The sequence below is a fragment of the Momordica charantia genome (genome assembly GCF_013281855.1).
Source record: "Momordica charantia cultivar OHB3-1 chromosome 3 unlocalized genomic scaffold, Mcharantia_2.0 BLBB01000003.1, whole genome shotgun sequence".
NCBI classification, from domain to species: Eukaryota; Viridiplantae; Streptophyta; class Magnoliopsida; order Cucurbitales; family Cucurbitaceae; genus Momordica; species Momordica charantia.
Genome location: NW_028275161.1, coordinates 22,221,056 through 22,247,317, shown reverse-complemented (window position 1 = coordinate 22,247,317; position 26,262 = coordinate 22,221,056). Strand labels below are relative to the sequence as shown.

Below are 26,262 nucleotides of genomic sequence, written 5' to 3'. Positions count from 1 at the left end.
ATATTAGTCCATTGGCCCAAACAGAACTAGTTTTCACTTCCATTTCTACCCTTACCAGTTATAGAAAATTACATCAATCAGTTCATCTCCTTGAATTTCAATTCTTTCAAGTTAAGAAATTCACTAAAATCAGCCACATGAGATCAAACAAGCCCCAAACAAGACATGATATAAAACTACATCCATCTAAAGCAACCAACAATTACCATTGATTAGGCGTCTAAAATTTGTTCAAAACATAACATATGTGTCAATAAAATTAGCGTTGAAAGTATTTTCTAAAATAAGATGTGTAAATTTCATGGTTTGGTCTCACTCGAATACTTTTCTATACTTTCCTAGACTTACATCCGCCAACCGACTGATATCGTGTAACCGTGAAAGCTATCTGTTGTTCGGTAAATGCTGCAAAACTAACGAGACATAGCATTTCGATTTTATCCCCTCACCTGCAGGTGCAAACCAAAATGTAGGTTCATCAGAGTTTCAAAATGAAGTTCTTCAATGAGAAGCATCATCTAAGGGTTCCACCGATGTCGGTCAAAGCGCAAAAAGGCCATAGATAGGATACATATAACAACCGTTCATTTTGAATGCTGAAGACAAAAATAAAACAACATGCTTAAAAAACAGGGTACCTTTTGATATCTTCTCAAGTGCGAACAGTCTTTGCCACCACTGTTTCCAAGCCTTCTATCGCGTTGATGCTGCATAGAACATCCAATATCTCCCTTAAAACTAAACTTATTCATTGATTCAGTTTTCTAAGTATAAAATCAAAAAATAGCTGGTCGGTGCGGTTTGAGTAGACTTTTATCATTTTTTGCTGATTTGGTTTGTGTCATCATCTGTTCTATCGGGTGTTCAGTTCAGTTTTCAAAAGAAATTCATTTCTACACCGGTTTTTTTATTTTCCTTATAACCGATATGTTGGTTCAATGTTGGTTGACTTAAAACCAACCAGCCTACCCCCTTAGTTCCCATATACCATCATCATATATAATATATATATTTGGTCATATGTCATAAAAGATATTTCATATTTTGAACGACTCACCTGAAAGTGATATCCCCACTTGCTGTCAATTTCCTGGAGATCCAATCTGGAACCAGCTTTTCCAGCCGCTCAATTTGCTCTTCCACTTCTCCTGCAAGGGAAGAACAGGTAGTCAAGAAAAAATTCAAATCAAGTTAACCTCTAACATTATTTATAAAACCATGCTTACTTCTCTCAGTGACATCAAGGCTATTCATTATAACTTTGTGCACGAGCTCCTCTTTGGTAATATTAGAACAGTTGACAGACTTGAAAATGTCATAAATAACGCGAACAAGTTCAGGCAAGCAAGATGATTCTTGGCAAATTACTCCACTGGTCCGATTCTTTTGGCAATGCCCATCATGATGAAAATCTTTCTTTCGATGGATATCATAGCATTGAAAATCATCCAGACTGAAACTCGATGTGCCAATATCACCTTCCATGCCAGAAAAGTTGAGAAACCTTTTTGCAGGTTTAGACAAACTTCCTGTGCTCTTGACTATCTTCATTTTCACATCAGAACTCGGCAGCATAGATCTCTTCGGTGTCGACTGTGCCGGGGTTTGTGTCATTGTGCTGCTAGAAGCAGAAGTTACAGGCTTGGCAAGAGAACTCTCAGAAGATTCGTCAGCAGCTTGAGGCGAAACTGACTGTGCTGGAAAATCTTCAAGCAAATGATCATTACTGTCCTGTTCTGTCAGACCACAAGCTGCAGTGGATGGCAAATCAACCGCAGAGGGTGCCACAGGTTCTGATATCTCTGCTTTAGGAACAGCTTGCTTAGAGAAATATCTCTTGAATGACGAAGGTGGATAAGATTCTTCAAAATATGAATTGGTTTCTACGGATATTTGCTGAGATTTTTCTGAAGAACTATCAGACGATTGATAAAGAGAGAGCATAAGATTTCTCTGGTTGAAGGGCTCTGGCAGTGGACCCTCTGGAACTTCACTTTTCTGGTTGCCAAATAAAAATAACAGTCAACACGCGTGTAAATAAAACCTTCTCTGGGAAACAAGTCAGAGGTTAGAATGCAACAACATAACAAAAATAAAAAAGTATAGACCTCACTGGTGAATTAGACCCTGTTTCATAATAATTTAGGCCCGATTTAGTAACTATTTTTATTTTTGATCTTCTATTTTAGAAAAATAAGCTTATAAACACTACCTCCACCTATGCATTTCTTTGTTTTGTTATCTACCTTTTTAAAATCTAAATCAAATTTAAAAACTAAAAAAATAGTTTCTAAAAATTTGTCTTTGTTTTTTAAATTTGGTTTTTTAGAAAAAGTGAAAATCATACCAAAGAAATTGTAAGGAATAAAAAGCATAATTCTAAACAAAAGAAATTTAAAAACAAAATTGTTATTAAACATGCCTTAATGTACAGTTTTTTTTTTCTTGTGTAACTGGGGTATGGAGCCCACTCTCCTTGTACATAGTCCATTCCCACTAATTATCGAAAAAATTTGCCCATCCCAAAGCCAACTCTGGGAGACAACAAAAGTTTTAAGCCATCAAATTTTTAACCCGAAGGCTTGAACCCCAGAGATCTTGGAAGAAATCTCTAAACAGCGTAATTTCTTACCACCAAGACAACTCTATAACTCAACAATTCATTATACTGTTGAATGCTTGTATGGCCACACAGATCTCAGTGGATCCAGAAAATAGTCGTTCGTGCTTTTATTTAAACTCAATTGCTTCCTAGTATTTATGTAGAGAAGAGAAGTACCTCTGGATGCAAGACAAAGTATTTCTTTACCCTTGAAGTGAAAAGTGTGCCTAATGCCAGAAAATCAGAATGTTCAGAGTGACCTTCTACAATATCCAACTGCAGACTGATTACCATTTCTGGCTTCATGCATAATGTTCTCATGTCATGAATCATCATTTTCTCAATATTCACTGCCTCTGGAATGATATATACTATCTGTGCTAGATGCCTGTGAAAAAACTTTCTGTAAAAGAAAAGGAAACAACAGTCCAAATTTTAGTATTCGGACTTCTATAATATTCGTACAAGTTGAAACATGAACATGTTAGGAATATTAGTATGGAAATATTAGAAATATTATTAGGATACTAGCAGTAACATAAGGGTAGTTACTAGGGGCAAAGTCGCTATAAATAGAGGAAGTTAGGGAAATGAGGTATAGGCAAAACTCAAAAGAGTAAATTTGGGAGAGTCTAGGCTCTCAGAGTGCATGGTTTTGGTATTAACATCCTAGTATCTAGGCTCTCAAAGTGCATGGTTTTGGTATTAACATCCTAGTAATATTCTTAATATTTCTATACTGATATTCGAATACAAAAAATAAGAGGTAATAGTCTTTGCTCCAAAGAAGTAAAAAAAACTAGCAAAATTTTAGGCAGGGGGGTTTTTGCAATGCTTAGAAGAATTTAAGGTATTTGTTAGAGAAAATTAGGGGCGTAAGTGAATGGGTTTAAGTTGGTTTTGTGCCAAAAGATAAAAAATTATGTCCAAACTATTTTCTTGAAACCAAACTAACCGCCCCACTCAAACCAATTGAACCAACATAAACCAACCAAAAACAAACCGATATGATCAAAACCAAAAAAATCCTCAATTCTTTTAATTTCGACCTGCACCCTTAGAGAAAATGGTGTCATTATAATCTAGTCTAAATACTCTACCTTTTCACATGTGTTCAATTTATCATCTTTCAACCTACCATTTCAATTTGCAACCACGAAGAAACTAGTAGCTCAGGCATGCCATCAATAGATTGCTTGTCATTGATCGGTTAAGTTCAGCACTCAAACACCAGCATAAAAGTTCAACAGAATCCAAAATCAAATGCTATGATATACCTTTTTGTCATAGCCGAAACCATGCAGGATATATTTTTAAAGGTGGACAACTTTTTACGCAGTCCAAGCAACCTCAGTGAGCTAATCATGCAAGAAAATAACCTTACAATGGTTTGACATCTGCAAATAATCAGATGGAGATTTAAGTTATGCCACATTTATAGTAATAAAATGTTGTTTAAATGTTAGTTTATTCTATTTTGCATTATGTTTTAGTCCCTCAACCTTCAATAAATATCATTTTAGTTTTGTCATTAAATTTTAAATAAACCATTTAACAAATAACTAGCATAAATACATCTTTTATTCATTATCCTAATGAATGGATATCTATATGAACAAGTGTTTGAAGCCACATATAGTATGTTAGATGCAAATTCCAATTGTATTTAGATTCTTGTTAAATTGTTAGATGGAACTAAAATAGTTTTTAAGGTAATATGAACTAAAACAAAACATTTTAAACTGAGTATGAACCAAAAAAAGATTTAGACCTAAAACTTTTTAGAAATTGCATTTATTAAATATACCTACTTTTCTTGAACTTTGATCTCTTCCTCCTTCAATTTGCCTTTCAAGTACTCATCTGCTTTCTCTGGTGTCATACATGCAATGTTACAGTCTGAATTCTGGACACCAGAAATTCCTCCCTTCTGTGGTGGAACGTTGAATGGAATTTTTGATTTATCAGTAGAAGGATTAGTTTCAATGGCTGAGACATTTTGACCATCATCTTCAAATGTTTTCTCGCCCATTCTTTAATCGTAGCACAGATTGAATCTAAATCCTTGGAATCACTTCTTTCTCAGAACTTGTTGACTACCTGCAGAAGAGATAACTTTAAATAAAGAAACAAAATAAATCAAAATAAATAAATTCGTCCGACTTTGTGCCACTATATTTGTCAATCTGAAAAATAAATCAACAAGTAAAAATAAACATTTTCAAATTCTCAAAGGATTTCATATGGAATAGTTCCATGAGTAGAACTTTCTATTAATTTTCCGGATCATCCTTCCCAATCCGAAAAATAAGTTCATAATTGGACGACAGAAAATTAGCTAGATGTATTTTCACCCAAAATTAAATTACAGACATCTGATGAAATACATGCTTTTTTCCCAATTACCTGCCGATGAGGGAGAATCTCTCAGAAATTAAAGAAACAGTTGATAGTGGCGAAGAAAGTGAGTGAAAACAAAAAAAAAGTTGCTACAAAATTTAACATCTCTATTTGTTAATGCTACAGGTGGTTCGAAATTGCACAAACGTCATGGGAAGAACTGATAATAAAATCAAGAATTACTGGAGGAGCGCTTTGAAGAAAAAGGCAAAAGTACCTTCAAACCAAATGGAAATCTGAACATTCGCTTTCTAAGAAAGCATCATACGAGCAGAGCAGCAGCAATGTGGGGAGCTCCTAAGGAAAGGCGTAGGCGTACCAGTGGATCGCTGAAGGGAGGGAAACCTCTGCTTCAAAATTTGCCTTCGGTCCAAATTCCGCCATATTCTTTCCATAAATATATATGTATATAAGAAATTGTCGCTATTATATTATATGTATATCAGAAATTGTCGCTTTTTTTTCTGGTAAAATATTTATATTTTTTCAAGATATTCATGCATTCCTTTTCCATACTGTCTCTCTCTCTTTTTTTAGTCCAATGTTGCAAGGTATCGTGAGAGAGAAAAAAAAATCACAAGTATATAGAGGGAAAAATATGACGTGTGGATCAACCAAATTAGCTCGAAAGGGTCAGATTCATCAAGAAAACCCAATAAAAATTATATTTGGGATCGAACTTTAGGCCATAACCAGTCAAAAAATCAACCCAAATTCTCCTTAAGAGACCTACCCATAAAAGGGACATTGTGTCACTCGTTTAGGTATGCAATTCTCCTCCGAGAACAGCTCGTCCAAGTTGTTATGTGGTCGATTTCAGTAGCTCGACGGAACCTCGCATCAATACCTATAATTATTGACTTTTAAAATGGCAATAATTGTTTTATTCACTAAATTTTGTTTGAATTGATATAAAAAATATATATTTTTAATACAACATGTAGAGGTGGGGATCGAACTCATAATCTTTTTGTTTGAGATATATATCAATTAACACTAAGCTACGCTCCATTTGGCCGAGTTGACATAATATTGTATTTCTTAATATATGCTTCCAAATATTATCAAGTCATGATATAAAACTATACGTTCTTTTCTTTTCAGCTCAACTATATGTATTTCATTTTTTTAAGTACTGTATGTACTCACAGCCTTTTAATTGGAGATATATATTTGACAACTATATGTATCTTTTGGACGTTGAAAATATATATATATACACGTATCTTTTGCGGCTGACTGTGAGATGTACTCAGCGTAGTTATCTTTATCTCATAATACATTCTTCGTTTTTTTCTTCTCTTACCGTTGGAAGTCCCAAAAGATGACCCGCCAGTTGGGGATAGTGGGCCATCGGGCCAGGCCCTTTTCCTCATCTCATATGAATTCTTGCGTATTATTGGGTCAGGCCCAAAATCATAGTCCAAAATATAAATTCAGAAATTAAGACTTGATAAGTACGTGATTACCCCTATTTGAGATCCGAATTTCAAAGGTGGTCTATATTGTGAAAAAAAAAATCACTTTTTATCTAGAGTCCCACCATGATGGTTTACATACAAGTATACATTGAATATATGATATATATTATTCATTAAATTTTGCACAATACAGAAAAATCCACCTGACAAATTCTAAGTACATGAACATCTTTCTTACCAAACATAGAAAATAATTATACATCATATAAATAAAATACATGGAAACTAACGTGATATCATCAAACAAAAAATTACAAATACATATATTAATATTTTTTGAATGATAATAATAAGGAACCATACCAATGACATGTGTGGTTAATATTTTTCATATCCAGATATTACAATATTAATATAATTTTCCATATTACATTAAATTAAAATCAAACGCTACATAACAAGTTTTATGCTATCATTAATTAATAAATGTTACAAATTTCCCAAAACGAGCATAGCAACGAAGAGACTGTGAGTTTGAATACCCCTAACATGTTGTACTAATAAAATATATATATATATATATATATATATATATATATATTACAAATTTAAAATTTAATCATTGATAAATATATTAGCTTGTAAAATACTAAATTATTAGGAAAATATAAATTACAATATTATAATAAATGTAATGGAAGACTATAATCACAACTTACGAGGCATAATCAAGCAGAAAAGAAAAAAGGAAAAAATTGATTGGCTTACTAATTTTAAAACTCAGGAAAAGTAGTTTTCAAAATTTTATTTTTGTTTTTAAATTTGACTAAAAATTCAAATATATTTAGGTAAAAATTTTTCTAATAAAATTATTAAAAATAAAAGAAGCATGACTATTAAATATATAAAATTAGAACAAAATAATTATAAAATGGCACGTGTATTTTTAAAAATATTAGACACAAAATTATTGTTTAAAATCCATTAAATTCAGCAGCAAACGTTATTTAAAAAATTCGACGAACAAACTCATATTTTAACTTAATTTTCGTTAGGAAGAAAAGAAAAGGCCACGTGAATTTTCTATTAACTATTGAGCGTAAGAGTCGTCAAGCATTTTTCAAAGGGAAAGAGAAATGGGTGTCTCTGTTGCGTATTGTCGGAGCACTTTCCAAATTTAATGATTTTGAAGGGTTGATTAAATGGAGACCCACTCAAAAGAAAGAAAAGGGAGAGCACAGCTACCACTACCGGACAATATAGCACAACTCATAACTTTCGTAATTATTTTGACACCAAATAGTGTAAGATCGTAACTACGATAGATTGAGAAGTAGTGACGAAGAAGACGTTTTAAAAAAAAAAAACTCAGGAACAGATTAAGAATTTTACTATAAAAGTAAATAGCTCCAACAACGGGTGCCCACTTATTTATAGTCTAAATATACTTCGTCATAAAGTAAATTCAATTGGTCACAAAATTGTCAACATGCTTACTCACCAGTAATTATCGCATGTCTCTGACTAAGAGACAATGAGTTCGAATCCTCCACCTCTAATTGTTGTATTCATAAATAAAACGTTCACAAAATTGTCACCTTGACCTTAGACAAAAGTTAATAATCTATATTGATATTTACTGGGTTCAATCTTAAAACCAATTGATAATGAAAGTAATCTATTTATATTATAAATTTTTGTTATGTTTCTTATCTTTTTCACGTGGGATTGTTAATAATAGTGGCCACAAATTTTTACCACATTTTGGCTTTTGACAAAGTGCATGTTCTAATGGCCACAAATTTGTCACATCTTGTCTTTGGATGTATGATCTAGTGACTACAAATTTGCCACATCTTAACCTTGAAGAGAGCGCAATAAAATTAAACAAGTCTTATAATTCAAATATCAATTTGGTATTTAGATTTTTCTAATAGGTTAAAATAATATTTTGATTTATGTATTTTAGGACTATTCTATTTTAGTCTCTATATTTTATAGATTAATAACGTTTTCCTTTCTTGTTTCTCATTTTCAATATTTTAAAAATTAAGTTTATTGTTTTGGTTCATGTTCATTTTCACAATACAAATAAATGTATCATTTTATCACTTTAGAATATATATAACATGAATTTAAATTTTTTATTTTTCGCATAAACTTTTTTTTTAATTTAAAATTTTAGAGAATAATATTCAAGAAGTAGTTAACAAAAACATTTCTTTCTTTTTCAAAAAAACAAAACAAAACAACATTGTCAAATACAATTATGTTTTTCTTGATTGCGAAAGACGAAACGAGAAATAACAACATTACTAAACAGGTTCTTAAATGTTCAAATTTAGTCTTTGTAATTTCAATAAATTTGTCAAGAACCGAGGTTCCTGAGTGTCCGGATCAGCCCAAAACGAGTCATCATCACTGGTATGAAGTTAACAAGTATCCAAGACTTTAATGGCTTGATAATGGTTTCAGCTAAAATCACTCACCAATTGACCACTATCCCAATAGAACTAGCGGAAGCCCTAACACTCAAGGTAGACATCAATTTTGCGCATGAAGCAGGAAAATACGTCCAATCTAAGTTGAATCGTCTCCTTGATAGTTCACAATCCTGATCATAATGATGAGATCATTTGAAAATGAAGTTCAAATTAAGATAATGGATGAAATCCAAACCCATATACAAATAGGAGATTTTAAATGAATTCATCTTAACTTTCTTAGTGGCAACAATCTAACTCGTAGTCTCACCGCCCCTACAGAAGAGAGCATTCCTAAACCCAAAGGTCTTAGATGACCTAAAGTGATTGCTAAGACTTTTCCAATTGGTTCATATATTTTAGTTTTACTTTACTCAATAGTCTGTAATTCATGCAATGTAATAACGACAAAGCCTTCATTTTTTTCCCCGAAGAATAACTACAAGCCCTCAATTAAGACATTAAAAACATCATTTATAATTGGAGGTTTCATTCTCATAATTGATATATTTAAAAAGAAAATCGTGCCAACAGTCGTGCCTTAAATTAAATGTCGATGTAGCTACAAAATATCTGATTATGCCATGCGTCAGCCCCGGAAGAAAGCAAAAATATTTATTTTGAGGAATTGACTTAGATTTTGCGCTGTAGGAATCCATGTTACTCAAGGCACAAACAGTCGATGAAGTGGGCCCAACCAACAAGGTGAGTCATGGGTCCCACGCATGATTACTCATACGTGTCACAATTTCCATCCGCCCAACCAACGAGTTCCACGTTGCGTCCTACAGCAAAACTACATTTAGATTTCAGTTTGTCAACCTTGTACGCGTGTCGCCCACTGAATGGCTCGGGAACAATCTCTTTTGATTGGTCGGGTACCGTCACGTGGTGGCTCAATTAAATGTATTACGCCACCGTTGCCAATTAACTTAGCGAATCCGCCACGTGTCCATCCTTGCACGTCACTTTCCATAAATAAATATCGTACATTTAAAATTATTTTTGATTTGTTTATTTATTTCTTGAACTTCTTAGTTCTTTTTCGATCCATCGTATCACCGCCCATGGATGCTCGCATTTCAACGCTTCCAATCAGGAGCTGTTCGACAAGTCGTTTGCACTTCGACCATGTGCCATAGGATGACGTCATGTGGTTACGATGCCACGTGGAATGACGATTGAGGCTTGGACGGTGCCGTTTTTAGTCCATCTTTCTCTTTCGGACGCTCGGACGACGTAGACAAAAGAAAGTGCTTTGGGATTTATGGATTTTTTACGTTCCATCAACTTTGGTCTTCCATTTGTCTGTTATGAGTCTTGTGACATATGAGTCGTAAGTTAAACATAAAGCATTTGAAAAGGAAAATATATACTTTCAAGAATGGGAGAAATTTCACTCATGGCCCAAATTTAATTAATATATATTTAAAAAACCACGCTTCATTATTATGGTTGATTTACTCATCCAAGATAAATTCTAAATAATTTAAAGAAAACAAGTTCAAACTATTCAACTTTGACTTGGCTTGTGTTCTTTTTATTATTATTATTATTATTTTAATTTAGTACCAAAAATATGAGAGTGAGAGAAGTCGACCGGAAAGGAGCAAATACCTTAACCGCTAGATTATGCTATGTTTACAGGAGCCCTTCTCTCCAATTGTATTGTAGTAAAAAGAAAATACTAGGAGTAATTAAAGTATTAGTTACGAAGTTGATCAATCATATTTAACTTCCAATTATGCTCACAGGGAAAAGCATCCTTTGTTTCCCCTTAACAAGGAAGTGAAGTTTTGGGATGAAATTTAAAACTTGAAAGTGTGTATTTCGTTATGAGACTAACAAATGTCAATATTTCCTTGTTGAAAAACAAGAGAAATGTTTATTTAAGAGGGAAGTAAATTTTTACGATGAAATTTACAGTTTTTAATTGTCATTGATGTCAAAATTTATAGCAGTGATTTTAGTAAAATCAATCTTCTTCAGACGAAGAATCTAACTATTATTATGATTTCCCTTAGAGATTGGCTAGCTACAAAATTAGTTTAAAATGGATTGTGATGATTATCCATTTGACAATTTAATGACGTGTGTTTTCTACATCAAACCTGACCTCTTTTATATATAATTTGTAATTTAATATATACAATTTAAATAGGAATTTCCCATTCGATTGGCTATCTCCAAAATTAGTTTGTGATGATTACCCATTTGACAATTCAATATGCGTGTTTTCTGCATCAAATCCGACCTCTTTTATATATAATTTGTGATTTAATATGAATCGAGATAAGTTCATGCCACGTGCAACAAAAATAGAACACAGTTTTTTCCTTTTTTAGTTGAATAACAAAAAGAACACAATTTGAGTTTGGCGATTTGTTGGTAATTGTGACCAACAAATAAAAAAAGAAAAGAAAAGAATTTATTGCAGCTAAGTGTTAGTGTTATTGAAAACGTAAGGAATCTAAACACTGAAATGCAGACTTGACAAAACAAACCAAACCAAGGCAATTGCCAAAATGGTCTTGAGGAAAAATATATAAATTTTTAAAAGTCAATAAGAACTTACCAAAAATAAATAAAATCTTAATCGTTTACCTATTGAAATGGAAATGTGAGCAATGATGATATAGGCCATGATTCAAAATCTAGATAGATTTGCTGGGATACAACAGAAAAATAAAACAAAACTTTATTGCTTAAAAAAGAGAATTTTTGGGAAGTGTGAAAAAAAGAACATAACGTTGTCTAATTTGAATTGGGTTCATTCATGTGCAAAATAAAATAAAATAGATAGAATACTTTTAAATTATAGTTGCCAGTATAAGCATTGCTCAGTTAGATAGGTTCATTTTTATCATAGAGCTGCGGGCCCATTCCCCGTCCCCCGTCCCGCGTGTTCTTTTTAATATCTATATATATACACACTAAAATAATTATATTAGCCTCTTTATATATATACATGTATTGAAAAAAACATGTATTTTTCTCTACCCACCTACCTAATATATATAGTTGAAGGAATTAGACTTCATATATTAAATAATTGAATAAAAACAATTTAAGAAAATAATATTTATTGATAAATAATTTTAAAAATAAAAAAATAAATGAAAAAAATTCCCGGTAGGGAACTCAATCCCCAGTGGGCAACCCTCACTCCAATCCCTGCAAAACTTTTTGGGGAATTTCACGGGATGGAGAATTAAATGAGTGGTAGGATGAGGATGAGGATGTGGTTCTCGCCCCGCCCAACCCATGAACTTAAGTTCAACTAGTTTAAGTATTTAATTTCAACTTCGATAGAAGGAATATATGTCAATTATCGATGAGTTGTGCTCATGTTGACATCTTATTTTTTCAATCATAATGATACCTTATTCACTGGATTTTTAAAAAATATAATCACAAATTTACATTAAATAATTTTCATATTGTATAAAAGCTGTGTAAAAATTTTACAAATAGGGATAAAATGGTCACTAGACATTTCGTACTTGTTTTTGAGTTCGAATTACAGAAGTGTAGGATTAAATGAGTTCTTATACAATTGAACTGTGTTTGAATGGACTATTTTTTATAATGGAAGGTTGTACCCAAACTAATTCTTAGCTTTATAATTATGATAGGATGACCAAAAATCATAAGTTCTCTCCAACGGATCTATCGTATATTATCGATTAAAATTCCAAAGCCTCGAAAATATATATATATATATATATATATATATATATATATATAGTAGCCATTAAAGGAAGCGGAGAGTATTTCTATTTAGAGATGGGAATTTTGTGTGGGAACCGTTTGGGGCGGCCCCAGCCTCAGCAATCATGCGGAATGAATAATTGAAAGGACGGAGTTACTTATCGGCGAGGAAAACGCATTAATAGGATCGGCCTTTTCCTCTTGTCGGACTCCAACGGCGCGTCGTACGCTTTTTCCGACGCTAGCGACAACTAATCGTCCCGATTTTTTTCATAAGGTCTCACACCGCCACGGCAATTAATTTTTAGGTTAATTTTGTGGTTGGGATCGCCGTGACTGTGAGGCTCTTCTTTTTCTTTATCTAAGTTAGTGGTGACTGGTGACCAATTTAGATTTTTCCTTTTTTTTTTCTCTGAGAAAGGACCAATTTAGATTTTAACTGCTACGTGCGTTTTTCTCAGTATCCCCTTATTTAATGTACGGTGTCGTTTTGTACAGCTTCAATTATTTGTTTGACGTTGTTTTCTTTTGTAATATTCGAAATTTAGAACCAATAATTTTATTATAATAAATTGATTCCACCCATGACTCATTAAATTTAATTCCTACTTACCTCTTTCTTTTAATAATGACGTTAACAGAGAAGGACGCTGATTTGGTGTGGTTGCAGCAAAATTGTTTTTCGTGACAGCCTTAAAGTTTTTTATTTGATTTAATTATGTATTTTTTCGTTTGTCGTCTTTCATGCAATTAAGGATTATGGTCAGCTTGGTTCGTTTAGGTTCGATTGTGGACCGCTGACCATTCAATTCAATTTTTATGTAAATCATTTATTTGTTTTTGGTTCAACCTCACAAGTGGGTCGAACCGAACTAATTACACTCATAATATACTATGTGCATTGAAATAGAGTTTCTTTCACATATACAAACTAAATCAACATATGAAAGCTAAAATCTTTATGATGCATATCAAGCAATCAGTCTAAAATATCCTAAAAACCAAACAATGAGATTTTCGTTTATATCTTTCTTTATGATTATATGGACAGTGGCGTTCCTCTCTCACAATGCATGATGAAGAAGATATCAAGTTTCTACATATAATCACAACTTTTGATGCATAAATTTGGTTTATGAGGATTATCAAAATTTACAACAATCTTCTAGAATAAAAGGGATTCGACAGAACCTACCTAACAGAAAGATTACACATGCACACGCTCCAATGCTTAGGTTATAATTGAAGTTTTGTGTGAAGCATAGCAAATAGTAGGGTTGTGTATCTTAATAATTTCTCTCTATTTATAAAGGAGAGAAAAAATCTAAGGATACTAGGATATCTTCTCCATGATCTCTTCTCTGGACTCTCTAGATCATAAGGTATGATATCTTATTCGTTTTTAATAACTAGACTTTCTGAACCTTTTATTTCGAGCTGACCAACCGGTCTGAGGTCCCTTCGCTTCACTCATCTATTGACGTAAAAAAAAAGAGTGAAAGACCTACCCTGGTCTTGTGGCTTGGCCAAGTCGACTAGCCAACCTACGGACTGCTTGTCTGTGGGCCATGGTCCTTGATTCTTGAGTCAGGTCTGCTTCTTAAGTCTCGACCTCTAAATTCTTAGGCGACTATTTTATATCTGGACTTGACTTTTCGAGGTTTTATCGTTTAATCCATACTCTTGAGTTTTACTTCACTCATAACAACAACAAAATCAAGTAACTATCTTACAAATTCATTGTCGTTAAAGTGTATATATATGATTTATTGTATTATCTTAATATAGGTTATAATGTGATTTAAAAAGTAGGGCACTCCTTTATATCATTTCATGTTCACTCCTCTTAGAAGTGGCCAATAAGGTATGACTATTTAATGATTATGCTTGAAAATAATTCTAATTAACTCAATAGGAGGATATTTGGCGGAGATTATACTAATAATTTTTAGCGCGTTTTCACTCCAAGACCAACTATGTACACACATTTTCTCAAACGTTATTATCGTCTATTGATATCGACGTGTATTGAATCAGTACAATTAACTTTATCTATCAAATTTCTTCGCCAACAAATTTCATTGATATTAACAAGATTTTAGAAGTATTTAAAAATCGAAGTAGGTATAGCAATTAAAGAAATCCTTTGTCCGGATAAGGAAGAAGGGATGACTGGTGACGAATAGTAAAATATCATGAAATCTTGTATCGTACGTACCAATTGCTATTAAATATGAGTACAAATTTAATTAAACTATAGGGTACTAAATATTGGTGTGCTTTTTATTTTAACACTATTCTTTTGTTGTCTTCTAATGTAACCAATGCCTTGGAACATTCTTTGGCAGTGGGGGAAGATGGAAGCTAACTTTTCCGCATTTAAAATATGCATTAATTAATCTTTAAGGCTACTGGACCAAATTTCTAGAACATTCTCATTGGACTGTGTTTAACGTTAAACATAAAAGGTTGATATATGTTTATAATCATTATCGCTCTCACCACTCATGAGGAGACCTAAAAATTTTTTTATATTAAATTCTCCTGAAAATTTGTCTTGAGATATCTGTATATGAATTAAATTTATCTAATTCAATATCGATAAGTTTTTTGATTGATGGTTTATCTATTTCTATCATGATATCAAAATGGGAGATTCTATGTCAGAACTCCAATATTATATGTCCTTGCTAATGAAACTACTCTTAGGAGATTATGGCCAATTCTATTAAATTTTTTTCTCACTAAATTGGAGATTTTGTAAGTTTAAGACTCAATTATATAAGTGATAAATGTTATCAAGAGTGTGACTTATCGAAGTAATGAAAGAGTAGTTTCGAAAAAAGGGATTTAAATATAATTGATTTTTTAAAATTACTGTCAAAGAGATACCTTACCTCTTAAACTTTCCTAAAATTAATTTTTTATTTTGCAAATATGATCGATAGAAAGGAGAGTGATTTTGACAATGAACTTACTGTCAGACTTACATATTTTGCTAATCACTATTAAATTTTTGACAAGTAAAAAAGATAAATATAGAAAAAAAATCCTATCTTTTTATTTTTTTAAAATTTTAAAAGTTGTCAATTTTTTTAGAAAAGTTATCTTTTTATCTGTAGTCAACATAAAACGAAGTGCTGACGGTAAATACTAAGTATTGTTTCTTCATTTATCAACTTTCACGCGCCTGATTTGTATAATCTCATCCCTTTGTTTTACGTAAATAACTTTCTGAAATACAATGAAGATATATATATATAAACTAATAAAAATCTCTAAATGGATATGGTGGGATAAGCACCAAGTAAATTTAGCACTAATAAGTCTAGTGTGTGGTCAGGTTACGAATATGCCCCCAGGCCCCAGCATAGGCAGCACTTAGAAGAATATAATTAACCTTGCAGTGATATTTAACAGTATTTTTCATTTTAAGAATTAATGAAGAAAGTTTAAATCATTAATCCAACTCAATAACATCGACTAAATAGATTATGTTAACTTTAATTTTTCAGGACATTACCAATGTTCAATACTTAAATTGACTCTTATTCTCAAAAAAAAAAAAAAAAAAAAAACTCTAAAATTAGAGAAAACTTTGTTGTTACAACTACCAATATAAATTTAAAAGGTCATATCATGGGTTTAGTCCACTCTTGCTAGGTCAACTACTTAAACTACTAATAATGATATATTTAGGACTTTGTTTTGAAAATTTGCTTCTAAAATGCCTTTTTATTTTTTTCCCAGTACCAGTTTTAAGAAAATTTACTTAAATAAATGGTAAAAAGTTAATACTACAGTGTATGATAACTTATTTACACGCTCTTAACTTTGGAAGAAAGAACAACTTCATTTGGTTCCTAAAGGAGTTCTGAAAATAGTTATTATATACTATTCATTCTAAAAACATAAAATTATTTAGAGAAAAAAAACAGTTTAATTCGTTGTCCAACCAAACCATTTAATTGCATTTTAATTATGATTTTTTTTAATTCAACCAGAGGTTTGAACCTTGCACGATTTTGAAAAGGAAAAAACTTCCCTCATGAACATTCATGAGGAGCTTTCTCCTGAATTCCTATGTAGTCCAATAAGATATAGACAAATGGATCATATGGGAAATATACAAAATTAAAAAATCCGCTTTTTTATATGCTACTAGACCACGCATCAAGCTAAATCTCTAGGGGAAAGTTTTGTCCTTTTGAAAAATGCACCCGAATCTTTGCCCTCTCCCCATAAGACCCTTGAAAAGGCGAAAAAATATCATAAAATGTTTATTCTTCTCTTTAATAAGAGTGAATGATCTTATTTTGTATGAACAATTTTTCATACGATACACCACGTTGAGAAAGACCAACGTCTTATGTACATATTCAAAAGAGAGTCCTTATGTTGCTACATATTCAAATAGAATAATATTGTGCACTTGGATCTCAGACCTTTTATTAATATATTTCTTAATCAGTTAAGCTATTGTGTATTTTAATTAAGAATAAGCTTCCCTATTATTTATGTTCATTTTCATTGATCTTGTTTTATAAAAAATCAAGTGACAGGTCAGCATTTAACAAACATTCTCGTATATCCCCAATTTCAAGTCTTCGACAAATACATTTCTTAATCCCAATGTCTGAATATTATTTATTTAATTATTAAACAAACAACAATTTTATATGCATGAGCTGACAGATAATTAATGAATTATAAAATGCCATGGTTTTGGAAGATAAGATATAAAATCAATATAAAACGTCGCGATGGCTTTCCAACTTCCAAGAAAGTGAGGGCTAATTGCATATATTTATCTTAATTGAAATTATGGGACGTAAGGTTCATTAACTCTGAATAATCCAACCAACAAAATAAATAAATAATTAATTTAATAAAGAGTTTGGTCGTATTGTTGCTCAAGTATTTTTAAAATAAAATGTAAGGTTTATTAATGAATCCTAGATTGCAAGTTGTAACATTTGGAGGTCTGTATAAGAATGACAGTTCTAACTTCTGACTAAAAAATAATTAATAGGATTTCAAATGTTTTGTTTTAAATTTAAATACCTTCCTTTCAATTAAAATTTTACAACTTTCTTAAAGTTTTAATTGAATAAAATCGAACTATTAAACTTTATAAACGATCCATTGGAGCATAATTTAACTAGTTAAAACATTATAATATTTGAATCTCAATCACACAAGATTCAATTAAAAAAATTAATACAGCAAAAAAAAAACAAAAAAATATATATAGCTTCAACCGTCGCAAATATGTAAAATATAGCTATAACTCTAAAAAGACTAGTCTAATTAAATTTATAATTATTGAATTTGATAAAATTAAAACTCCAATCGTAAACTTATGTTAGTTAAGTAAAAAGGAATTTAAAAATAATTAGTTTTGATATGGTGGGACCTTCTTTGAATCCAAAAGGCTATTGCCACACCCACATCCAGTCATGTTAAATAAACATGTGGGCGTAATGAGACCAAAATAATAACATACAGGAAGAGCAAAAAGTATGTAATCTTTTTGAATTTCAAAGTTGATTCAAATGCAATATCATTTTGTATTTTAATATTCGAAGAAAATGATTTATTGGATAAAATAAATAGACAGAAGTCACTCTTGAACCTTTTTTTAGCAATATGAAAAAAAGGAAAAAAAAACTATGTAATTTAAAGGATAATTAATTCTATAATTACAGATTTAACCCAAACAGATGTAATTAATTACAGAATTAGCAGTAATCCGTTTTTTAGCGGTAAATCGAGGGGGAGAAGAGCACTGAGAAGCGAGGCAAACGCAAAAGAGAAGAAGAATCATGAACGCTATTTTTATTATTTAAAGAAAGCTAGGCTGTGCTTGTAGTTGAATTTGAATTGAACTGTTGTAGAGTTAGAGGCGTAATTTGAGAATACTTCAGATTCAGCCATTAGGCAAAAGGAAGCAAAAGCAACCTCTCTCTCTCTCTTGCTCCTCTCTCTATTTCCGTCTTTGATTGCCTTTGTGAACAGTAACCGCTTGAGGTCGAAACTTTTGGAGGTCTGTTTGGCTGAAGAATGGTTCGCTTCTTAGGGTTTTCGTTTCTCTGTTTTGAAGATTGGCTTCTTTTGGATTGAGAATTGCCGGAGCTTCAGTGTTTCATGGTGAGATTATTTTCAGTTTTCGTAATTTCCGTTTTCTTGCGCATGATTCTTGCTTCTGCTGTTTTTTGGAAGCGGCGAAAACTGTGTGAGATAGAGACGAAGTTTTCAATTCTGGACGCCGGATGTTTCTCGGAATTTTGAAACTTCACCTCCTCTCATTTTAATGTATTTTGCATAGATTTTTGGCGGAGCCTTCGCTTTATTCTCTGTTTGAAGTTTGTTTGCGGTTCCTTCTCTGAGTTCGAGTTGGAGTTTTGCATTTCCATGTTTTGGTGGAATTGTTCGTATCTGGACCTGTCAGTTGTTAATTATCGGAAATTTTCTGGTCTTTCTTCTTTCGTTCTCTGTTTCTATTTCCGTTTGTTCTACTTTCATGTTCTCTATTTCAATTCTCAATTACGGCATGGTTCCTTGTCAATTCAAAAAACGTTTTAATAGCGAAGAAGATGAAGATTATACGTGTTAGCTTAACTTTGCTTTTGTTCTTCAACTGTTGCTTGAGCTTTGCCTGAAGTTCCTTTACTCGCAATTTTCGTAAGAAGATTTTGCTTCCCCTCCTTGAAGTTTCGATCCTTTGGTAGTATATTTGTTTTCTTCCTATGTAGATTTCCGAATTTAGAGCAACTAATATTCCGTGATTTTCACATTTTCGCTTTTAAATTATGTATTTGCAGAACCGGTGAAAGGGGAGGAATCCGCCCTTTCTGAGTGGATCAATGTGCACTTGCTAGGCTCAGCGTCTCCTTTATATTCTTCTCGTTGTTACAAGAAAAAGAAAAACAGAAAATGTAGGTATCGGATAAAAGTTGCGAAAGGCAACTGTTATATCTCATGCCTTTCATGTGACTCTCGCATTTCTTTTGATCTAAGATCTTAAATATTATCTACTTTTTATATCTGCTGAACTGATTTTGTTAAGAATCCGCCAGAGGTTTGACTGATTGATGAACCATCTAAATAGTGACAGATTGAGCACGGATTTTATCAATTCTTGCAATAAATAAGTTATTTTTTAGTCAAAAAGCAAAGATGAACGAGGACGGTATTTTTAGTATTAGAAAGGAAGGGAGTCGCACTAAATTTTGTGGACAATTTTAAGAGTGACTAGTATTACTCGTGAGTAACCTACTACTTCTGCTTTGTTAGTTGGCATTTATTTATTTATATTTCCGGCTTTTTTGCTGGCAACTGGCAACCACTCTTGTGAAGTTTATGTTCTTTGCTTCAGCGTTTTTTCACCACCAGCTCATATTTGTCGTAGTTTGATCTATACCTGGACTAACTTGATGAATTGGTTCTTGTGCCATATGAACGTATAAAATGCCTAAGTCCAGAGTAATTGAGAAACATTGATATTGTGTGGGCAGAAATTTCATTTCTGAGGATATGGGATGCCTAGTTTCAAAGCCGGCAGATTCTGGTGGAAACAGGCGGAGGCCGGGAAACATTGGGGAAGTTTCAGTCTATGTTCCTGGTCTTCGTATTCCAAAACCAGTTGATTTCTCTCTCACACTTGGCGATAATCTATCCAAAAATCTTGTTGAACGTCTTTCGGCTCTGAGAACTCGTATAGTTGTAATGGCTGGCCAGGAAGGTCCAACAATAACAAGAACACGGAGAAAAACTGCTACCCAACATGGTTAGTAATAAAATGAATTATCCTCTTCAAAACTATGCGTATTTTATATTTTTTCCTTTTGATACACCAGATCGTACTTTTGTCTTTAGGTGGTTCAACATTAGCTGATCTTCAGCAGGCTCTGGAAGATTATTTGCCTGTTCTTCTGGGATTAGTTAAAGATGGTAAGCCATATTACAGTTGATTATGACTGATGTACATGTTTTATAAGACAATTCCTAAGAATATCGCTTGTGTGCTCTATCTAGGAAACCAGCTTCAACACAAAGTACAGTTTGCATGGATTAATCAGGAGGATGATTTGGAGGTTGTCATCATACCAGAGTTATTTGAGAAGATTTTGTTCGCTTCTTGTAAATTAATATAATTATTTTTTTTAATTCATGTAGTTTCCTAAAGAGATCTGAAAAATAAATCTAGTGGAGATTCTACTATTGTGTTAATATTTAATTATTTTGCAGGAAACCACCATGTCCAATGCTTGGTATGAGGTGCTGTCAGTTTTGCACTTAATGGCAATGCTATCATTATCACAGGCCAACTTATTACTTCTTCCTAGAACATCTTCTGATGGTTATCAGCCAAAAGTATCAGAAGGTAATTTCCTGCAGAATGTTGTATCACAAGTCTTTAGGTCCATAGTTTTCTTTTCTTTCGTCTTTCTTTTTAATTTTCTATAACCGTTAATGCATAATGCATATATATCAAATGGGCTATATCTCAGTTTCAGTTGTTGCTCTCTTCTCAAGCTCTAGAATCATTACATAGAATACGGAAGTACAAATTTACCAAGATTATAGTATTTTGCATACAAGTACTCTTAACTAATTCATCATCATATGGTGTATATTAGTTACGTTCATTTCCTTTAAATCTCTCTCATGTACAAACATTTCTTTTCTGGAAAGCTCATTCAGATGATTGGAGAAGGGTAATACTGTGTGGTTTTTTTTTTCTTTTGAATGAAAGAATGTTAATTTTCAGTGAAGGATGTAAGTCAAAATAAAAAGGTGTAGAAAGGAACTTAATATTTCTTTATTTTTCGTGCTGCCGATCTGTTGTCCAGTCTGCATTTACTTATATGTGCATTGATGTATAGTCACGACTAAAGAAATATGAGATACATATTTCTCCGTGTACTAGGATATAGAATTTATATTTAATGTAAACTGCAATTTTCAAGCTGGTAGGCTTTCTTCATACTTCATTTAATCCAAACTTCTATGGCCACATAATTAAAAGGTGGTTTCCTTCCCCTGCAGAGAGTAGGCGAGCTTCAATTGACATTTTTGTAAAGGCTGCAGGATATTTGGATTGTGCTGTTAGACACGTTCTTCCTCAGTTGCCTGCTGAATTTAGGTCTGAATATTAATAGTTTTGATGATCTAAACATCGTTTGCATCTTTATTTGTTTTTATCCGATACAAACATATTTTGTCAAGAAGCATAACACACAAGAATTAGTCAGTTGGTTAAAAGGACCCTCTAAACTTAGAAAGAATTCATAATTACATAACTGAGATCCCACCTTCAATACAAACTAGCAAAAGAACTCCATCTTCGACTCTATTCTCAAGAAAAATCTCGTTTTTTTCCAACCACAAGGCCTATTGACCTGGAGTTTCTTTATTGTTTGCATCTCCAGTTCTATTTGTACAATTGATCATGTTATGCTACTGTAGGAGAAATCTGCCGGTAGACCTTGCTGAAGGAGTTCTTCGAGCGCTTTGCCTGCAAGCACTGGGGCAGGTACTACGTCTGTATTGTCGTAATAATTGGTTGCCACATCGCTTAGATGCATGGTTGAAATTATTATCAAACAATTTAGTGTTCAAGGACCAAGCTGGATGGTGCAAGTGCAATTTTCTCATCTATGTGCAATATTCAGTTTTCACATATAAATTAGGGATTTCTTGTTACTTCACCCTTTTTATCTGCTCATCCATTCTATAAACTTGGATATAGGGAGTTGATATTCAGCTAGGAATGGCTATTGATAGCACCAAAGCTACTCTCGCTGTTAAGCGAAGGCTTGCATGTGAGATGGTAAAATATTGGCAGCAGGTAAGTTTGTTCTTTAATTTATAACACTATCTGATTACAAATTACTATTCAAGTATTATCGACCTTTATCTCTCTATTGGCTTAGTCAAGTACCGCAAATCTGTCTTTCATCTTTATAAATGCTTAAAATATGGCTGCTGTAGCTGCATATTTTACAGTACAAATCCCAGCATTGGTAATATTCAGATTCAACACATTCATAGAATCAATTTTAGTTTGTGCGTTGCATCTATATGTATTTGTGATGGATACATTTACATTTACAAGTGCATAACATCTCGAGTTCTGATATAGAATTATGTAATTAATAATTGCAACAGCATACAATTTTAGGTTGGTCAATTTATTCGATTAAATTACATCTACATGCATTGTTCCTTACAAGTACATAAATACTCTAAAAATTGCTTATCCCCTTTCTTATATTGTTACGTCATGATTCATTGAATGGATTTCTTTCACACACTACTTTTTATTTTGTTCTCCATTTTAGTTTATTTATCACTGGGGACGGTAGAATTATACCTATTCTACTTAGAGAATTAAAAGTGCAAGTTGGCAATCCGAGCAGTACCTGTTTGTCTGTTCTTTGTTTCAGCCCATTCATACTAGTTAATGAATTTACATCAAGAAAACTTTGTTTGGGGGTTCGTGCCTTTGTAGATACGCTTGTGCATAGGAGCATCCTGGTGTTGTCATCACAATATCATCCAGAAGTTAGTTATGGCTCTTAATAAATCATTTTTATAGTCCATTTGGAGCCATTCTATCCTATGAGTATACTAATTCTCTTTCCATGTCTGGTTTCCAAAAAAGCATCATTGGCATGATCCCATGGGATGAGATTATTATACCTTATAGGGAGGACACATCAAACCCATCCAAAACCATGGATATGTCCTTTTCCTATCCTATGGGATTTTTTTTTGTTTATTTTTTTATCATAAAATAAAAATAAATTAGATTATATTATTAATAATTTCAAATCAAAGTTAATTTAACATATTATGCTATTAAAATAAATCAAAACAAAATTTAGTTTATAAAATTATATAAAAATAAATGTTGTTAGTCATTGAATAGCAACTAGTTTTTAATTATCATTAATTAATAGATAATTGCATATTGATTCAAAATTTTTTTTTTCGGTTGTTAAGCTAAGATTATGTTATAAATGCAATATTGAATGTTTAGTGAATTGTTTGGAATTGGTAAAAGTATATTACAATACAACCTATGTAATAAATTATTAAATTAAAAGAGTTAATTAATAATTAATTTTTTTTAATTCATTAATTAAATGATTTTAATTAATTAAAAGTCAATATTACACAATTTCAGATTAAAATTAATCAATAGATTTCAAAGTTATCCAAGACATCAATTTTTTATGGAATTCTCATACAAAGTCAAACATTGATATCCTTTATTTTTGGATAACTTATATCCAAAGTATTCCGTTTCTTGGCATCTTAATACCAATTTTTGTCATCCTTTATTTTTGAATATTTTATATCCAAGTATTACATTTCCAAGAATCTTAATTCCATGTAAAACCATCATGGATTGCTCAAGTGGTCAATGAGGTCCAATATAAATAGCAAAGGACTTAGAGGGAATGAGTTCAAACCATGGTGGCCACCTACCTACTTAGGATTTAGAAGCTTGCTTTTTCTCCAATATGAAATAGAAGAAAGTAGATTCTAATTTCTAGGTGCTGAAACATTTTAACCAATCAGATTATTTGCAAATGCATTCTTTGGACCTTTGTTGATTGTATGGACGTGGATGATTATCCATTTATTTAATGGTAAATTTGTATAATTTTCTGTATTCAGTATCCTGCCTGAGTTTTGAGTGGTCAAATTTTACGATGTAGAACTTATTTCATGATTCATGTAGAATCCATCTGAATGTTAATTACTTACACAGCTTGGCTGGTGTTCCTGGATGATGGATTACTTTGTTCATGTATTGGTCAATTTTATTTTCCTCAAATACTGATTCTGAATCGGTCAATGATGTTCACTATCTATTTGTTCAAATAGCAGCTCTTATATGCTGATTATTTTACAGGCCCAAGATAACATTATGAATCTTCCATTATCGAATGGTTGGGGAGAGAAGCACCGGTTCTTCGTTAAATGGAAATACATTGAAGCAAAGGTATGTTTTGATTGCACTTTTATATCCTAGCTACTCTTGGTTTTGACTAATTAACGATAGCAAGAACACTAATAGCTAGCCAAAGTCGAGATGAACATAGTTCAATGATAAAAGACACTTCTTCTTTTGAAGTCAGAAGTTTAAATCCTCATACCCCATATTTATTGTACTTAAAAAAAATAATCCTCCTACCTATAGCATCCCAAAGGATGCCAAGATATTAGAGTCTACTCATAACAAAGTGCCCAGGAGTTGGGAAAAAAATACTCAGTTGAGTCCTTGTCCATCTCTGGCTTTCTGCTGATTAAGAAACTCTGTTTATATTCAGTTTCATTTTACTTAAAAATTTCATCCTGTTTGTATTAGGAATTGGAATATTTGGTGCCTATCCCAATTTCCAAAAGCTTAATTTTGTCACATCTATAACTATAACCTTATACCATTAATTTATGAGAATCGAGTTTGATAGTAGTGTCACAGTAGATAACCTGGCAAACAGATATCCCGAACTAACTCATTGTTAAACAGGCTGCAGCTTATTATTACCATGGTTTGATTCTCGACGAGGGAAACACAGAGAAGTCCCATGGGATGGCTGTAGCTGCATTGCAAGCAGCTGATGAATATTTTAAAGAAAGTAAAAAGGCTTGTGAGGCATTTAACTCCGCTCTTCCTTTATCAAGGTACTTTATTTCTGCTTTCATTTCATTGGTATGTTCATTGTCTTTCGATTGGCACGTCTGCAGGCATGTTTCTAACTTTTCTTTCATTTTCAAGTTCATAGTCTGAAGTAAGAGTTTCATACAAATGTTAGATCTATGTTAAACAGAAATTTATTTCCATTTGCGAACTCTAAACAAATAAATCATTGGTAAACGCAATATATAAATTGAATTATAGTAACAAAATGTAGCACCAAAGAATATTTACTTAATTCATACTTGAGAGAGTTTAAAATATAATGGAAATTGTTACCCTTATTTTTTTTCTCCCGTAGCAATGATTGCATTCTCCATGCAGAAATCCGCCACTTTTTGGAACCATGAAGTATCTATCAGAAAAAATTCCAAAAGACGCTTCAAGCAAAGTGCGGATAAACCGCGACTTGTACTCTTTCGAAAAGTAAGTATTTTTTCCAAATGGTAAACTTCATGATAAACCACACTGATCATTCAGCCTGTAAATCAACAATTACAGGATCGTGGAGACCGCACCGACGTTGCCCGATTTTGCCCTGGCCCTGAAGCCGGACGAATTCCAACTTCCTGCAGTGGATCCCTCATGGAACGAGGAGAACATAAACAGAGCACAAGTTGCCCCTAAACAATTAAAGGTTGATCAAAGATAAGATAATCTGCATATATTACGTTGATACAGGACTGAGACGACGCCGGAAAAGATTGTAATGCCAAGGGAAAGCACGTCGTTCTTCAATCATTGTGTGTACCTATAGGGTCCCGTTTTTTACTTCTCTCTTTTCCTTCTTAATAAATTCATATTCGCCTTCTTCCTTGAGGTCTGTTTATCTTGCAAGAAGAGTTCCCAAGTTCCTCTGAATGTATTGTTTTCTGCCATCAAAGTGGGCGTTTCCCCTTTTCTTTTTCCTTCTTTATTTTGCTTCTCCCT

At 32.5% G+C, this 26,262-nt stretch overlaps 2 protein-coding genes across 2 annotated transcripts; one reads left to right on the top strand and one right to left on the bottom strand.

Moving 5' to 3' along the window:
- Positions 1–187: 187 nt before the first annotated feature.
- Positions 188–5,548, bottom strand: LOC111009026 (CDT1-like protein a, chloroplastic). The gene is made up of 8 exons (XM_022281935.2): positions 5,220–5,548; positions 4,414–4,702; positions 3,880–3,999; positions 2,780–3,005; positions 1,227–1,998; positions 1,058–1,148; positions 639–707; positions 188–449 (listed from the first exon to the last, which is right to left on the bottom strand). Exons 2-7 carry the CDS (start codon positions 4,632–4,634, stop codon positions 653–655), a joined length of 1,485 nt encoding a protein of 494 aa, XP_022137627.1. The 5' UTR covers positions 4,635–4,702; positions 5,220–5,548; the 3' UTR covers positions 188–449; positions 639–652.
- A 12,893-nt stretch (positions 5,549–18,441) lies between these two features.
- Positions 18,442–26,240, top strand: LOC111009013 (uncharacterized). Its single transcript, XM_022281922.2, has 13 exons — positions 18,442–18,767; positions 19,442–19,555; positions 20,135–20,406; positions 20,496–20,570; positions 20,655–20,713; positions 20,868–21,003; positions 21,669–21,765; positions 22,089–22,155; positions 22,372–22,470; positions 24,547–24,636; positions 25,165–25,319; positions 25,657–25,758; positions 25,834–26,240. Exons 3-13 carry the CDS (start codon positions 20,154–20,156, stop codon positions 25,982–25,984), a joined length of 1,284 nt encoding a protein of 427 aa, XP_022137614.1. The 5' UTR covers positions 18,442–18,767; positions 19,442–19,555; positions 20,135–20,153; the 3' UTR covers positions 25,985–26,240.
- The last annotated feature ends 22 nt before the right edge of the window (positions 26,241–26,262 follow it).